The sequence below is a fragment of the Xiphophorus maculatus genome, chromosome 5, assembly GCF_002775205.1.
Source record: "Xiphophorus maculatus strain JP 163 A chromosome 5, X_maculatus-5.0-male, whole genome shotgun sequence".
Classification (NCBI taxonomy): Eukaryota; Metazoa; Chordata; class Actinopteri; order Cyprinodontiformes; family Poeciliidae; genus Xiphophorus; species Xiphophorus maculatus.
In genome coordinates, this window is record NC_036447.1 from 13,831,138 (window position 1) to 13,848,966 (window position 17,829).

The 17,829-nt window shown below is 40.2% G+C and overlaps 1 protein-coding gene across 4 annotated transcripts in view; it reads right to left on the reverse strand.

Moving 5' to 3' along the window:
• Nucleotides 1–17,210, reverse strand: part of LOC102217791 (double C2-like domain-containing protein beta) — a 49,010-nt gene extending 31,800 nt beyond the window's left edge. The window contains exons 1-5 of one of the 4 annotated variants that reach the window (XM_005807765.2): nucleotides 14,355–14,507; nucleotides 9,832–10,237; nucleotides 8,584–8,663; nucleotides 8,012–8,086; nucleotides 2,525–2,634 (exon numbers count right to left, since the gene is read on the reverse strand). In XM_005807765.2, the coding sequence (XP_005807822.1) occupies nucleotides 2,525–2,634; nucleotides 8,012–8,086; nucleotides 8,584–8,663; nucleotides 9,832–10,219 (653 nt within the window). In that variant the 5' untranslated portion in view covers nucleotides 10,220–10,237; nucleotides 14,355–14,507. Of the gene's footprint in view, nucleotides 1–2,524; nucleotides 2,635–8,011; nucleotides 8,087–8,583; nucleotides 8,664–9,831; nucleotides 10,238–14,326; nucleotides 14,532–17,128 lie in introns of those variants that run through there. The other 3 variants (XM_023333566.1, XM_023333567.1, XM_023333564.1) reach the window with 3 other exon arrangements.
• Nucleotides 17,211–17,829: the final 619 nt, after the last annotated feature.

Consider the following 17,829-nt stretch of genomic DNA (forward strand, 5'->3'; position numbering starts at 1 on the left):
ACAATTTGTTGTGTCAAACCATGTATGAATTTCAAGAGGTCATAAACTTTGTAACGACAGAATACTAATACACCTATTAGAACCTTGCTTTGACCAAATCCTGATTCCACTGTGTTAAACTAGAATTCGCTCCAAGAACCACAAGCAAATTAAGCTTGTAAAATCTGTCAGGTGGGCCTACAAAGCGACTGGGTCGAGTCCTGCTGCTCAGCTGTGCACACAGAGATCAAAGAGCATCTCTCTCCTCTGCTGCTCTGCTGGGACCAACACAGTTTTATCCTCCGGGGCAAAAACCCAGAGAGTAAACATCACTCTGGGGACCCCTATTAGTATCTCATTTCCCTGGTCGTTTCCTATGATTTGGTGAGCTCACCCTCCATTCACAGGCCAAACTATTGTGGCAGACCACGCTTCCTTCTCCATCATTTTCTGTGTCTGCTGCTTCTTCTCTCTTTTTCTCTCTGCTGTCAGCGAGCTCGTAATTCACTCCGGCTCAAGCTCTTTCTCATTGTTCTCATTCATTAAGCTTTTTGATGTCTTTTTGGAGTAAACTCCACTTCAACATCATCTCTTTTAACCCAGAACAGTGAATCATCTCTCTTCTTTATTCCTCTGACTCCTGTGTATTGAATCATCCCGTGGTTTTGTCATCTTCCTTCCTCTTGTTGTACCTACTTTACTTTTCTGTTGTGTCTTATGTGTAAGTCAACTCAAATCCCACTTTATCTTCTGAATTGTTGTTGATCTTGACCAACCATTTCTGTGTCTCTTCATCTTTTGCTCCTCCTATTGCTCATTTTGGCAACGCAGAGCCCTCTCAGGCTGGTTTGTGGCTGCAGGCTGTGTCCTTGAGCAGGGGTTAGGTGGGTTTCTCTCGTCTGAAGGGAATATCTTGCTGTGAGTGAGGATGAGAGAAAATGTATTTTGCTAATGTGTACACCTCAAGGACACGTGTGGTTTGCGTGTGGGCTTTCAGGACGTAAAGAGGAGGGGCCACGTATGTTCTTTCCTTCCAGTGATTGCCCTTGACGCGCACACAAGAGGCTTGTCACACACCTGACTGCCTACATTTGTATTTGGATGGGATCTGTCCGTGTGTGTGGGTGTCCATGAGCGTCGGCGTCGTCTTTCCTCAGGACAAACATCCAGCCCTGTTATAAATGGGCTTAGTAAACTGACACTGATTGCATTCAGTACAAACAAAATGCATGCGTGACTATGCCTCTGAGTCAACGTACCAATGCATGATGAGCGGAGCGGCGCAACATTTTTTGGGCCAAGATGGCTACGTTTGACCTGAATCGCTCCACATGGAGAGTGCTGTGTGAAGGGAGGAGGCAGCGGAAACTCGTGGTGCGGCCAACACCTCAGCACTGTAAAAATGTATTCATTAACCTTAAACTATTTAAAACAATACTACAACAAACTTTTAAAAATTATTGAGAATGCATTAGTCAACATTCTTTAGAGCATTCTTTTGTTTCAAAGACAACTGCAAGTCCTTTGGGGAATGTCTCCACCAGCTTTGTACATCTAACGTGACATTATGTCTATTCTTTTTTGCAAAATAATTCAATTTCAGCACACACACACAGTTTGGCGTACAGGCCAGTCAGTCTCAAATGACCGGAGTACCTTTTCTACTTGGTTGTTGTTTTGTCCTGCATGGCTTGTCTTCCTGCCACTCTTCCAAAACCGACAGATCCTCGAGTGTGAAACTCGTAATGTTTCTGTCAGAAGAGACTCCCACCTGAGCTGTTCAGTTTAGGTGGACAGCCATGCTTTTTATTTTATTTTTGTTTAGCCAATATTGTACAGTGATCGTGTCTGTGTTTTCAATTTGTTTCTCCCCCAATGAAAATGTTGCTATGGGGACACTGATAAAATTGATACTAATGTTTTGGCATATTTTAAATTTTGCCATAATCTTGCATTGACAATAGTCAATGTTTTCCATTGATTATTGGTCAATGAAATGTATTATGTTGTTGTTTAGTCAAACCCCCATCCTTATCCATGAGCTTATGCCAGACCTGTTCACTGTGTTTCTTGTTATCCATGACAATGTTATTCTCTCATGTTCTCTTACCAATTGTTTGAGATAGGTGCAGATTTGCTGTTTTTACACTGAGATTAAATGAAATACAACTAGATTCTATTATTTTAGAGAGTCTCATTGACCCTACATGGGGAAAAGAAACCCTTGTCAACTTAGCTTCTAGGATCATTGACACATTCAGCATTAGTTTATCACTCACAATAGCAAAACAAACTAAGAAACATTGAAGTTTGTACTGATAATGTGGCATAATGTGGAAATTAAAATACTGAATGAGAAGACCTTTGCAAGGTAATATATAAGAAGTGGAACAGTTCCTTTGTTCTGCTTGACTAACAATTACATGCACTACCAAGTGGGAAGGATGGAGAGCTATTTAAATCTCATTGGAGGATGAGAAGTTTGGTTTGCCGGCTTTCTGGAGAACTTCACTAACCAGAATGAAATTCAGAGTCAAGAACCCACCTGAGCGTTTTGGTGGTCATGTCAGCTCCTGTGATCCCATGATACACCAACGTTTCATTCCACACTGGGTTGAGGGTGTTTTTCAGAGTTTTTGTGCGCAGCTTGTTTGCCTGCAGAGGAAAAACAAAAGGGAGAGAGAGTGAGTCAGAGAATTTGACAGATTTGGGAAAAAAGAGAAGAAGAGCAAGGAGTAGTAGTTGATGTCAATGGATCAGACTTATCAGATTACAGTAGAGGAAAGGAAGTAAATATTCATCCAAACAGTGTGAAAACATTTAAAAAATAAAGAAGAAGAATGGTTAAAAAAGAGTGAATGGGATATAATTTATCTCATTCCCTGAGGAAATTGCTAACATCTGCTGAAACTGAAGGAGACGATGCAAGGCGTCCCTCATGTCTCCTTTCTATCATGAGATATAAAAGTGAGCTCTAGCTAAAAGCTCCAAAAACGCTGTTTCAAATAAAACTAAACGTGGCAGCTAATTAAAAAGTGCAGCACAATCACTATGAAAGTTTTTCACATGACCAAGTGGGTTCATCAATTGATAAAGCTTGTGCTCTCTCGTCCAATTTCCAACACTGATTTCATTTGAATTATTATTTGCACTTTTATTGATTCACATAATTTAATTGCCTCAAAGCTCTGGGGTCAAATGGTCACCTTTACACTATGATTACAAAATCTTGTTTCAGTAATAAAACATGAAAAAATCCAGAGGATATTGTGAAATTGTCTTCTAGGATATAGCATTTAATTTTTGACTACTAAATGAATTTTCAGTGACACAGCCTGAAATAAAAAATAAGATCTAACACTGGGTCTGTGGGTTCACATATTCATGCAACAACCAACTTCCTTAATTTCCAAATTCTCTATAATTAACATTTGCTGCATTTTGTTATGAAAATAGAGATCCAAAAAGAGAACAGCAAAGAAACTGAAAGGTTTACATGTACATCAAAGGCCATGAAAATCATATTGATTTTTGACTCTTAAGATGAACGCATTTGAACCGTTATTTTTTAGGGTGGAACTACAATATAACATACGACTCTAGTTAATTTAAAAAACATGAACTGGGTGCACAGGTATGATTTTATTGGGTATTTTCATTAATCCAAACACGGATTTCAAACAAAGTTAATAATAAAAATGTAAATACATCTCCACCAACAGTGTTCCTTAGAAAATTGCAATGGGGTCACGCACTTTTTGGAGTTTCCAGCTTCTTTGGTAATTCTGACACTTTGGATATGACTAGGCTTTTAAGCATAGCCTAAAGATTTTCAATATGGTTGATTGAGGTCAGAGCTTAGGGAAGGCCATTCCTTGTTTTATCTTTTCCAAATATTGATCATTATTCCACGGGAAAGCCCATTTGTCTACTTACATTTAACCATTAGACCGTAATTGTCACCCTCCGAAAAAAAAACCCAACCCTAATTGAATAAGATTGCCAGAAATCACAAGGTTCAAGTTGAAAGTGATTCTCGCAATAAAGCAATCTTTACATCACCCAGAACACCGACCCTAAAAGAAGCTCCAAAACTGACAAGATCCACTTGATCTGAAATGTAGCTCTTCCAATTGAAGAAATACATCTGTGAGGGTCAAAGTAAGGCTTTAAAGTCAAAGACTATCGTACCGCCAGTCAAGCACAGTGGTGGCAACATCTTTCTATGGGGTGGTGGAACTGCGTATCCTGTAAAGTTGATAGAATAATACAATTACTTGACTACTTGCAAGTAATTCAATTTCTTCATTGCAAACCAGTACAGATAATGCATTGCAATGGGTGGACCCTCTTTCCCGTATGTTTTAGGTGCTTCTCTGCTGTTGTACACAAGGCTTAAATGAATGGGTGATTAACAGGCTTGTGCATCAATTGGAGGCAAGTTAAAGAGATAATGAAATCAATTCAATCCGTTGTTCTGGAGTAGGGAAGCATCTAAAACATGCAGGACAGTGTAAATACAATGTCCATGTATGGTCAAGGTGACAGGTTTAAACAGTCTACAGTCTGCATTTATTCACATAACACAATTTATCAGAGATATTGGGTCAAATAAAAGATTTATGTGCCAAATAACGTAAGAGACGCCACCCATTCTTTTTTTATGTGGCTCCTGCTGATGTCAGAATCTCTAAAAACAAATGCCCCAGCCCCTTTTCTCCTTTTCCCTCTCTGCCACCGTCAGCCTCCTGCTCCAGTGCCTCAGGGCCAGATGCTGAACCCTGCCTGACATCTTTTTGCTGTTTTTGTCCTCTTGCATCCCATTGTTCTGTCAATGCTGCCTTTTCCTCCTTTCTCTCTCCTTTCCACATAACGTGCCTCTCTTTATTGTTAGTCTTTTTTTTTTCTTCTCCACAGAAAACCTCTTTGCTTATCAGTTAAAACCAGCCCCTCGCTGGGGAGAAAAGCATTTTTCATTCATATTATTTGTCTCAGTGATTAATGAAAGCAGCACGAGGATCTGCTCGTTCTCCAGAAATCTTCTTCATTTGATTGAGGTTTTCTTCACAAATATCTTCCAGAAACACCAGTTCCCTGTCCTGTTCAGCCTCTATTCTCCCTCTGTTCTGGTGATTTGCATCTGTTCCTAAATGTTTCATCGCTAACCTTCCATCTGTCCATAACAAATTCTTCCCTTTTCTCCATCTGTCTGCTTGATTTTTTTATTTATTTATTTATTTTTTACTTATTTATCTCACAGACTTCCTTACTCAGTCCTTCCACCCCAGCGCTGTGATGAGCAAAATTTGTGAGAGCGCATCTTTCGCCTGGGATGGGAGCATGAAAAATACCAGAGACTGTGGTGGCACCAACTATCACTGTGCCAGTGTTTATGCAAGAAAGGAGAGAGGCGGTGGTAGAGAAGAATGGAGGAAGGAGGGGTTTGCTTCTCTGCTTGGCTGTGACTAAATCCTTAGCATGTGTTTGCACGCACACACGTAAGGTCACACAGCGCATGTGTTGCACTGAGTGTCGTACATCACAAGACAACATGCTTGACCGTTCCCTGATGAAGGAGCCCGCAAATGGGAGACGAATGGGAAGAAGGGGAAAGGCGGTGGGTGGTCACAGGAGATGCAAAAAAATTTCTTGAGCTTTTTTTTTTATTTTTATTTTTTATGGATGCTGGATTTGCATTAGTCATCGCAAAGTGCGCACACAGAGTGGACGGGAGGTGGATGCGAGTGTCCGTCACGCTCACCTCAAGTGACGCGCTCCATCAGTCTGGTCTGCTGATTTTTTTTTTTTTTGCAAACACTGGTTCGTTGTCACTTCGCCGACTCATTCATGCCCCTCCAACCAGCAACACCACCTTTCCCTCCACCCCGACCACCACCCCCTCCTCCATCAACACTCGCCTGTTGACGTGAGCCGTGTAACAATCCTCCCTGTTTCCATGACAACCACCTGCTGCTGTCCTCCCCTCGTCTGTCTCTGTCCCCCTTCTGCCCCCCCTCCCTCCCCTCCCACTCAGTTGCCCCCCTACTCCCCTTCTCCTCTGCACACTGTTGGTATTTCAAGGTCAGAGAGGGGCAAAAACAGATGGCACTTTAGAAGCAGAGATATCTTGTTGGAAAGAGAGAGGGCCGATAGCAGCGCACCAGGAAGCGTGGCGTGTCACAAACCTACAGGTTTAGTTTGTTTCTTTCTTGCTTTTCACACCTCAGAGTTCAGTCATGCTCTTTGCTTTACCTTAACGTGACTCGGCGTCCCTCGCACCTACCATAACCCCCGCCGGTCCGAGTCAGCCTAGAGCTGAAATGGCTGACAACAGGTTGTACCCTGCCGCAACCGGGGGGAATAGGGGTGCTGCTGCTGCTGCTGCCAATGTTGTGGCAAGCTTTATCTTTCTCGCTGCTTGAGCTGAAAATGAGACAAGAGCAGGGCAGCCGACCATAACGTGTTTAGGCTCGATAAAGCGGAGGACTGGGTGAACTCATGCCAAGTGGCATGCAAGTAAAAGGCTGAATTTAACTCAGTGTCATGTTTTCGTGAATGCTTGACACCCTTGTGAAAACCCTTTCATGGCAGGTAAACACCTGGGAAGGCAGAGTTTTAAAAGGGGATTGAGAGCAAATTTAGCATATTCAAAACCAGCAGGCAAGTGATGACACCATTACAAAAATATTAAACTTTTTCCCACCAGTTTTGAGGCTAACACATTCACAGCAATGGGTTTGGAAGTACTGCGTTCCGGAGACACAACTGAACATTTTTGTTTGCATTTCTGCAATTCTTCAATGTTTTCCTTTGGCTCCAGGTCAGTTTTCAAATTCATTCCTGTTTTAAATGAGGCCTGGCCACTTTGTCTTGTACCGCTTCCTTTTTGTGCCATTAAGGAAACCAATTATTATTATTATTATTTTAACCAGTGTAATTAAGTTAAACTGTATCAAATTTGTGTTATAAGTTATGGAGCTGTTCATTAAAATGGTAAAATATAACCTATAATTTATTTTAATGTAATAATCTATTATTTTCTGAGAACACCTATTAGGCCTTATTTACATTAATTTTGGTTCTGATTTACATTTTGGGCAGTTAAAGCTCATACATGAGGACTGATTATGAACTCTTATCAAACCAAAATAAGATTAAACAATTATTTATTGTTGACACAAAACCATAAAAAGGTTATAGAAAACTGTATAGGTTTTCAAATTTGGTATAGTATGAAATGTCTCACTGGCTAATCTGCATTGATGCATGGTTGATGATTTATCCAATTAAATTCCAATTCCATTTCATACCTAATAATGTCAGGTAAAAAACAACTAAAACGAGATGAAATGACCACCACTCTCTTAGCTTCTGCTTGAAGTTACAGCCCAGTGAAGGTGTTGTATTCTTTAATCATCCCACTCTTGTGGAAGGATACAAGACTTGTTCTGACATTTTGAAGTGAATATCTGTAAAACTATTGCTAGTAAGCCCTCTTTGATAATTTAATTTCTTTTCCAATAAGCTCACTTTACAAAACCTCACTTTCAAAACTTAACGTTATTCTTTAAGGCACAAACGTGATCAGTGAACAAGTTTTGTAATTTGCATATTTTATTTCTACATTTGACCAATCCTCATTATCATTTACTGTTTATTGCTGACATTTAAAGGACAAGTCAGTCTGCAATGATTATCTGTTAATTAGATAACTGCATTTGCATTTGTGAAATGAAAACCAGGTGAGCAAAACAAACAGAAGTGTGATTATTTAACATGACTCTAATAACTGACTGAAAGAGCTCAGGGTTTTTTATTACACCAGCCCCTCTATTTACTGTCCTTAATTATGCATGGGCTTATACTAAAACAATAACAAAAAACTAATTTACAAATGGACTGTTGATTGCAAATGATTCATTTATCAATGAACAGTTTGCATCAGATGTGATTCTGAGAATGGATGTACTGGATGGCCCAGTTTGGAATCATGCTACATTAATTGCTGTTGAGGTAAGGTTGGAGCAGTGACCTTGCTGGCTCCTGGGAGAAGATGGAGCTTGACGTATGGATCTGCCAGCCCGTTGGAGTCCATTGCTTTCAGACCCTGTGGACACAGGCACACAAAGACACATGCACATGTAAGATCAAAGGTGACATCACTGTGCCCCTAAAACCTCTTCCCACAAGTGACAGGGTCAGAATAAGTCAGCAAATTTGGCCGACCACTTCGAGTGGTCTCGTTTCTCCTTTTGCCTCCAGGCTCTTTCTTCCTCCTCTTGTGTTTTCCACTCGCCTTAAAGGAACTCCCCAGTCAAGATTTACATAATTAACATCATGTGACAGTATGAAGCATGTAGCTTGTGGACGGCTTGTGTCCTTGTGTCTCTGCATGAGCAACCTAGCCACATTACCCAACCTTTCCCTGTTGTGTCGAGCTGACGCCGCGTGTGGTGAAAACGTTTCCCCATAAAGGCTGTGAGATAGCGGCGTGACGTCTCGCTCAAATGCAAAAGAGCTGTTTTTCTACGGGCTTTCAAGGTTGATTACGCACACACTCCGACAATCTGTTTATATAAAGAGTGTATTGAACACCGAGTGTACCTTTGCCTTGTGAATGGTGCAGTGAAGGCAGTTGTTCTCTTGATCAAAGAGCAGGCTGAACTCCAGCGTTCCCAGGTATGCTGAAAAACACAGCAAAAACACTCCAATTACTGTCAGTGGGAAGCGCAGACACGGTCAGTCACACAGAAACAAACTCGAAAAGCTCTGAGTCATGTTTGCAGCAGATGGCTTCTTAAAAACATAACACTACCTTATATGAATTGATCTGTCTTGTTTGATTACTGTTTGTGAGTGAGCAGAAACTAGAGTCCCTCCACTGCAACCTTGTGTAATAAATCATTGTCACATAAAGTGGGAGTGACAAAGAGTGCAGAAGAAATGCCTCACTCCACAAAAAACTCCATGTTTACGTTCAAAAGAAAAATGCACAAATTGAAGTAGAGTGAACAGGACATTCAGTCCACTGCTGAAAAATTTGCCTTGTTTAAACTTTCAGATGAAAGAATTTTAAACATTCAGCACAAGTTTTATCCTCAGAACCTGTAATATTGTTGTAATTCCTGATTTGATCCTTCATTTTTAAGAACTGTTTTGTTTTGGTTGTATGTTTGCCACATATCCCTTTGTGATTGGCTAATCAACTCCTCATGACAATTCCTCCCCAAAAAGTACACACTGCTGAGAGAGGAGCATTTCTAAAAGGTACCAGATCCATCATGAGATTAGTTTCTAATGAATGTTTTTGTTTTTTATTATATACTTTGTTGAATGTTTTATTGTAAAGTTCTCACAAGATTATGGGGATTACAAAATTGCACTTATGCACCACTTTTCTAAAAAAAACCCCACATTTTTCAACCTTCCTTTCATCCAGTTGGTTCTAAATCCAGAGTGGGTTAGGCTCCTGATGGACCGATAAATGCTTGATAAGTTAGATCTTCAGACAGCTGCACAATAACTCTTTGAGCATTTATTCTCTTTATTCTGTTGTTGTAGGGTATAATTTGATATGTTTTGTACTGTTAAATTTGTTTTGCTAAGAGAATATCATAGTAGATCAATAATAACTTTACTTCTTGGTTCTAGTACTAGATCTCTAGATCTAATTTTATCATGTTTAGCTGAAATCTAATTATGTTTGACTGATGCTAAGTGAATCGTAATTGTGAAATTTACAGAAACCTTCCTGTTTTCTATAGGAAAACTCAAGAATTCATCCATTGAATTCTTGTGGATTCAGTGGATGAATCAGACTGATTTTGAGACTGATTACTCTCTACAACTCACTGTCATCGTCATCCGAGTCGATCACCTCCTCCCTGTCTCCGTCGTTCTCCCCTCTCCTCTCTCCGTCCTTGAACCCTCCACCCGTCTCCCCGTTGAACGTCTCCTCCTTTAGGATCTTCTTCTCCCTGGGCGGCGGCGGAGTGCAGGGGTAGTCGTGAAAACGGGGAAAGAAGTCTGAGATCTGTGGGATGGGGAGGATGGGCCCCGGGCACACATTGATGGCAAAATGCTCCTGCATAGAGATCTTGACGGGCGAGGGCGGAGGAGGAGCTGCCGAGTGGGGCGTAGACGAGGGGGAGGTGGCAGACGAGGAAGGGCTGGGCGTGGAGGCGGGGGGGATAGCCAGGTGGGAGGTGGAGGGTGGTGGCGGGGGCTTTGAGAGACTCATCTGGACTGTCAAGCGGGACTAGAAATGAAGATCAGGAGGAGAGGAAATGAACGATGTGAAAAAAATAAAAACAAAACAAAGAATGACAACGTAGCCAGATCAAAACGTTCCTGTGAATTCACAGCTTTCTGTTGGTTTTTACAGCTGCAGCAACTCATCTGTAAAGCAATATGCTGAAATTCACACTCATATCAAGCATCTTGGAGAGGAAAAAAAGGGAAAAAAAACTCTAAATATGCATCTGTTTTCATTCTCAGATTCAATCTCAAAAGCCAAAATAGAATTCGCCAGAACCTTTGGCACTTCAAGTGTGACTCACACATGGTGTCAGCACACCACGTCTGGGCGCTGAGTGAATATTCAAATGTATTGCTGTGAAGTACGAACGAATGATGTCACATGTGCCTCTGCACTTCACTTTAATCCCTCTCCCATCGCTCTCTTTTACTCATCTCCTTCTCATCTGCAAATAAAAAACTACCCAGAGCAGTATTTACATAATACAATTTAAGACCAGTCTTTTATAGATTTACCACTAAATGGAACACCAGAACATTAACAAGACTATACTGTCATTACACCAAATGCTGTTTTCCTCGCAATGATTCAACAGGCACTTTATGAACCACCAGAGTCATTTACTGTAACAGTGACTACGTCAACAGCTCTAAGAGGTGGGCAGTCTGTCATTCCTTCAATATGGTGCATGTGTCCATCACGTCACTGTTCATTAGTGGCAGCGCGGGACCGATGGTGCTTAGCGCTTTTGGAGTTCATCTTGGATTTGTTACACATTTTTTATTTATTAATCTGGATGTTTTTATGGGGTTTTTTACACTCAAATAAAAGGCCTTATTTGAAACTTTATTCTTTATCTTACACAAGAAGCTATTTTGGTAAAAACTTATTTAATATGAATTGAAAGAGTGGGAAAAAATGCTGTCTAAGTAATTCCTGCAAACATCAGATGTCCTTGGATGTCATTATTATGTCTTTTACGTGTTGGCCATGCTTTTTTTTACAGCACTGAAAAGTTTTTAAACCCCTGCTTTAAGTCCATAGCTAAAATCAATATTTGACAGACCTAACACCATTATATGAATTAGCTGCTGTGTTTCTTCTCTAAATTAAACCAATAAGGGTCTGTATGGTGAGACACCAGGTAGCACTACAAGCTTGCAGCAAGAACGTTTTGAGTTCAAATCCTGACCATGGGTCTTTCTGCATGTTCTCCCTGAGCATATGCTAGGGTTCTCAATGGGTCCTCCTGCCTGCTCCTTCTGGTCTGTGTCTGATGGGCTGTCAGTTCAAACACTGCCTGTCTCAGTCGTCTTGGCTGCTGATGGTGGTCGGTGGCACCGGCGCATAGCAGCCTTGCTTATGTAAATCTGACCCTGCCAGTGATGGGAACTTTGAACGATGAAGCCAGCTGGATACTCAAGGGCTAGGTTAACAAGGCACACCAAGCAGGACATTTCCTTTCACTTTCCTTTTAGACAAATGTCATCTTGAGCATATATTGGAAGTTTAAGGGAAACAGATTCTGGTCAAACTGGCACAGATGTGAAAGAAAATTGGTCCACTGTTGCTAAGGACTCCAGCACAGAAAGCTGTTGCGGGCATTCATAGAGCAGGCCTCTATGTCCTAAAAGATCTAGATGGCACTGGGTTCATACTGCCCCATAACATTGTTTTTTTTAAATCTATTCCTTCCATTGTTGTTACAATAAATTGAAGCTTTTGCGTATATTATTCTCTGTAGTTAAGCATTTTCATGAATTATTGAGATAAATGGTTGAACTTATTCATCTCAAAGAGTTTGATTTATTGAACATATTGAAACATTTTATCTCAAGGTGTTTCTAAGGGTTTTAATCACTTCTCTGCATTTACACATTTCTATCAAATCAAAGATCAGTCTCTTGATCAAGGCACTTCAAAATGTGGCTGGGTAAGCTGAATTTAACTCACAACCTTCTGATTCTCTGATGCCGAGGGTTAGACGTCACACTAATAAGAGAGAGAGAGAACGTATCAGGGATTTATTTATTTATGTCTTCAGAAATTTGCGTACCCTTCCTCTTTATTTGGCAGCATTATTTTTTTAACTGTACAGTACAACTCAAACATTTCGGGTTTCCTCCCACAAACTTCTCACTAGTTTGCTGGAGTTCTGGCTCATCCCTCCTGACAGAACTGGTGTGACTGCGTCAGGTTTGTTTGCCGCCTCATTCTCACATGAGCACCAAACATGGTGCCTTTCAGTATCTGGAAATTTTTCCCAAAGAATGAACCAGACTTATGCAGCTCCACAATTCCCTACCCACATCTTGTTTGATTTCATTTGACTTTGCCAAAACAGTCAACAAATAGAAACTTCTGATAGTGAAGACATCAAGGAATTAATCTCTGACATATTCTTTCTTTCATTATGTCTCATTTAGCAAATAGAAAAAAGTTAGGTAATTCTGACCTAAAACAAGAGATGTTTGGTCTGATTCAACTTCAGACAGTGAGGGAAAAAAGGTGTAAGCATCTTTCTATTCACTTTCCACTGTATCTGGTCCTCGTTTGGGCCATTTGATATTTGATTCCATGAAACATAATAAATATGGACTCCTGATCAAAATAACAGAAATCTAAACAACCAACTGCTAACAGATACCATTTATTGGAGAAACATAACCACATTTTCTTACAGTAGCCTTTGAGTAGATCAGAGAACATTTCCTGAAATCATTTGCTGCCGAAGCAGATAAAAACTTTCTCTTGGTAGGAAGGATTTGACCCGTGATTGACTCGACTCATGAAATGGCTGCAGGAATGGCCAAAGCTACTGAGGTACTAACTGGCAAATGGATGAGATTCAGTCCACACTGATATCCCATAAATATATATATAGAGAGATTTTTTTTATTTCCACTTTGGGAAGCATTTTTAAGACCTTAGCTTTTGTCACCAAAAACTCAGTTGGCATGTAGGAGGTGTAAAGACAACAGAAAATCTCTGATTTGTGAAAAATATTTGTGTTGCTCATAACTTATACATCTTTATGTGGGCATCTTTTCACTTTTAATCCACATTTGCATGCTATTTGGATGGAAAGTAATGCCATCTTTTTGTCTTATAGTGATTAGTGGATATGTCTCATTATTAGAACTGTATCTTGGCAATGAAAACACACAGCATGTTAAAAACTTCTTCCAGTTCTTTGGCTGAAGAAGTGCTGATGACACATATGAATGCATGGTATTTTCCTAAACCATGCCTTCTTAGCAAAAAAACTGCCAATTCAAAGACTCACTAATGATATACTTTGATGTACTTTTACCCTGAAAAAATGCAATTATTATTATTATTATTATTATATTATTACAAATTTAAGTGGTCTGCCATGTAAATTCTTATATCTGTGGGATCAGCATGTATTTTCCATACTACTAAAGTGTAATTCCATAAGTTCAGATGAAAAGATATGGACTCACATCTACAATATTTTGTTGGTAAAACCATTTCTATGTACAACAATAAATTTCGAAATTGAATTGAGAATAATGCCATTTTTTGACTGAAAAAGATATGTTTACCTTGTTTTTCATTTCACCTGTTCACCTGTGTTTCAGCTATCTCATATTATTTGTGTCTTCTTTTGTAGTTATCACATCACATTTTAAAGCATTAAAAATCAGCAGAACTAAACAGACAACCACTGAAAGTGCAACAACATTTTTCTCCTTCATGTTCCTTCACTCTTCCCTCAGTTTGTTAAAAATCTCCCCTGCATGTGTTTCTACAAACTGAGATCATCTCTAGATACACACCACCATACAGATGCAAGTGAAAAGTCTACCAGCATGCCCCACCTTTTTGACTACGCTGAGCAACACTTCTGTTGCACGAGCACACGTGTGAAGACTCATCAAAGACAAGAACCCCAAAGTGTCTGCTCACATCTTCACCATTCATTCATTCACTGTTATGTAACAGTGGACCCGCCACTTGGTACATCTGTACGTCTGCATGCTGTTTAGCAAACTTCTTCAGATCCATTCTTTCCATTTAGAGACATGCAGACATGTGTACTCACACTTCCAGACACGCACGCACCCACTCAAGGAGACAGCCGTCCACCTACCCAGGGACAGTCTTCATCTGTGCCAGTGCTCCATCTTGCCTGCTTTCACATCCTCTGTCTCTCACACTCTGTGGAGCATGCAGACCAGCTCTGAGTCAATATACCCTTCCGTACGCGCTCCCTCTCTCTCTTTCTTTTCTCCCTCCCCGTCTCTGTTCATCGTTTTCTCTCCTCCCTCTTTTCCTTCCCCTGTGGTTTTGACGTATCTGGTTGAAATCCTCATCAGTGGCTTTCAGGCTGTGCATACGACTTGGCCACTCACTTTCTCAGCAGTAAAGACATTCGTAAGAGCAAGAGATGGGGAGGGTGGGCTGGATGGCAGTGGGGAGTTGAAAAGGCTGGGACATGTAAGTGGGTGGACGGGAAGGTGAGCAGGGGTGGTCCGGTGGGGTGAGGGGCTGTGGGTTTGTGTGGATGAAGTGTGTGTGAGGCAGGTGTACCCAAAAGAGATGAGGAGGAAAAGCAACAATTTTGCAGACAAAAATCCAGAGCGACACCAGCCTGAGACAAAAAACACAGAGACAGACAGACGTGTGCCATACCAGGGGAGGAGAGTGGATAGGAGAACACTGAGCACACACAAAAGGAAATATTGCTCCAGGATAAAACGAAACATGAAAAACACAAAGTGAAGGACAGAAAGGGGAAATTAAATTCGTCATGTTGACTGAGCTGGAAAAAAAGAAAAAGAAAAAAAGAAACACTGCCAGCTATTAAATTACGCAGGCTGCTTTGTGTTGGCTGTTACTACGGCCAATATCAGATGAGTATATTTGTCTGTTTGTGTGCACTTGTGTCCAACTGTAGCAGCTTTCATCGTAGCAAGTGCCACCTGCCACACTGATGAAATGAATCGGAGATGTTGGAATTAGATGATTTAGAAAGTGTCAAAGAGGAAAAACACTCCAATTATTACAGCTTGTAGCTCATTTTGGCAGGGCTTTTAAGGTAAGGAATGAGGTTTAGTAAGTTTTCACATTGGTGTACCAATCAAAGGCTGGTAAATTGAGAAGCTTGCAGAAGATTCTGGTCATCTTAATAGGTGTATTTAATTTATTTATTGAAGCACTGGTGTAGAAAAGTTGGAAAATCCCTGCCCTAATCAACGTTCTGTCATGTTCCTGACCCAAAAGTAGGTTGGTGGATTCACCAGAAAACTATTTAAGAAACACCAATCAGAGCTGTAATCAGAGGAGCAAATGAGTGTGTTACAGTTAATAACAGCAAGCCCAGTCAATTATATTAATAGCTTTCCAGTAGAGATGGTGGTGTGGTGAGACAGTTTGGGGGGGCTCTGTTGCTCCATTGCGTAAACACATACATTTACTTTGAGCTTCTCATTACCACTTCATAACCTCATCAATACTGTGTTAACAGACCATTACACAATTACATTCAGTTGCAAAGCGAATGCAAGAGCTTAAATGGCTTGAAAAGAGATAGATGAACTCTCAGTCTACCAACCTCCAACCATCCATCTAGAAGAAGGTGCTTTAGACTTGAAGAACAGACACTGAGTGATTGGAAATGCAGGCAGAAGTAGTTGCAGAGCACACCTTATTTCTGCTCATATGAGTGAAATCAGAGTCAGATCAGGGGATCATTCCATATGTTTCATTTCATATGTGCTGAAGTTAGCTCAGCTAACACCAGCAGCTCTTAGACAGCTGCAAATCAATGATTAAAAAAAGAAAATGTATGGAGGTGAACACCTAAGAGATACTAAGAGATAATGTTTTCAGCATTATTATTTTCTTTTAAATTACAAGTTTCTTATGTACTGTGAAGGGGCTCATTAAATTAGAAGAAAACAAATCAAATATCCATGCTGATATCGAGACAGAAACATAGTCAGCTTATGTATTCATAACAACAGGCAGGGGTTTCTATTTGTAATTGTTTTGTGGACTTGAGATCACACATACAGAATAAAAAGTAATTTTTAAATGAGATCTAGTTACCATCTGTGCAAGATAGTTATACTGCACTTAAGTTGTGTAAACAAGAGAAAAAGAATTTCATTTTTCAATTCATTTAGGCATCAATTCTCCTAACTGCTTGATTAAGTTTGTAGAGAAGAGATATTTGCAAAATCTAAAAATCCAACATTTTTTAAACTATTGAGATGATGAAAGTTATTTTTTGTCAAAACATCAAACATCTTGAGGTTGCAGCAAAAACCCACAGAAAAATCCCTGCATCTCGACATGATGCCACCTGTCAATTATTCCAGTGGGTTGGAACTGACCAATCGACGGTCGCAATTTGTCCCGACGTACACGCCCCTTACCTGGAGTAACTGGTCAGGGGTTCGTCTTTGCTGACGCGCTACGGTCAAAGAGATTTTGACAAAAACAATAGGAAGTCAAGGTCCGACATTGTCAGGGGAACATGCAGTACCGATAGTCGTTGCCCAGACCACGTAGAGGACGGAATGCAATTTACTGCAGGTCCCAAACCCAAACGGAGTCTGGAATAATGCAAGAGATGGACCAAGGCCTGCAGCCCATCGTGTTTGTATGAAGGTAACAGGTTGTAAGCATCTCATTTTTTGTCGCAAGGACACTGTATCATAGTCAAATCAAAGCTCAATAAGTGAACTCGACTTTATGTGTGTAAATTCCATAGGTAGCTGCTCTGTGGCAGCATAGCTACAACTGTACTTCAGTAATTGCAGTATTTACATTTAAGTACATTTTTATGCTAATGGGTATGTTTAAGCATCTTCCTGAAGGCAGGTTTTCACAAGCTGTATTATTTAAGTCATTACTCACCCATTTTTGCACGTGTAAAATGCTTCCGACGGCTTTCACACTCAAGTCCAACTAGAGTTTGTGCCTCTCATTCTTCCTCTGGCTGCAAAAGACTTTGGTTAATTTCTCTGTTGTTTCCCGCAAGTAACCTTACAGACCGGATGTAGGACTCGTAGGAGAATTTAGTTGTACCTGTTGTCTTTGCCTCAGTGTTGGCTGGTAAGGCAAAAATTACTCAAAAAAGGTATGGGTAAGGCATTGGGTTTATTACCTCTGCACTGTTTATTTGTCGGAAGTTTGAGCAAACCTCTCGCGTCATGTCCGGTTGACAGGGCAACAAATTGTAACTGTCAAAAAGTTTTGTACACGATTCATGCTTTTCATGTTGGAAACATGGAAGAAACAGCTTTTTTTAAGGGTGGGATTTATTTCAAATGTAAACTGTTCAAATAAGTTTACATTTTTGTACTTATTTTGCTGGAAATCGACATAGTTTGATCCTGACATTACCATATTCTGTTTTATTTTTAAAGGCCTAATCTCAGCAATCTTTTTCTCTATGTAATAAAAATAAATGAGCAGGATCAATACAGAACAGCAACTTTAGATACAGTAAATGACATTAATCACATTTAGATTTTGCATCTACAAAACAAACAAAAAAACATGTTCTGCGTGCATTTTTGTTCTGTTTTAAATAAATCAATTCACTGGGCTGCTCA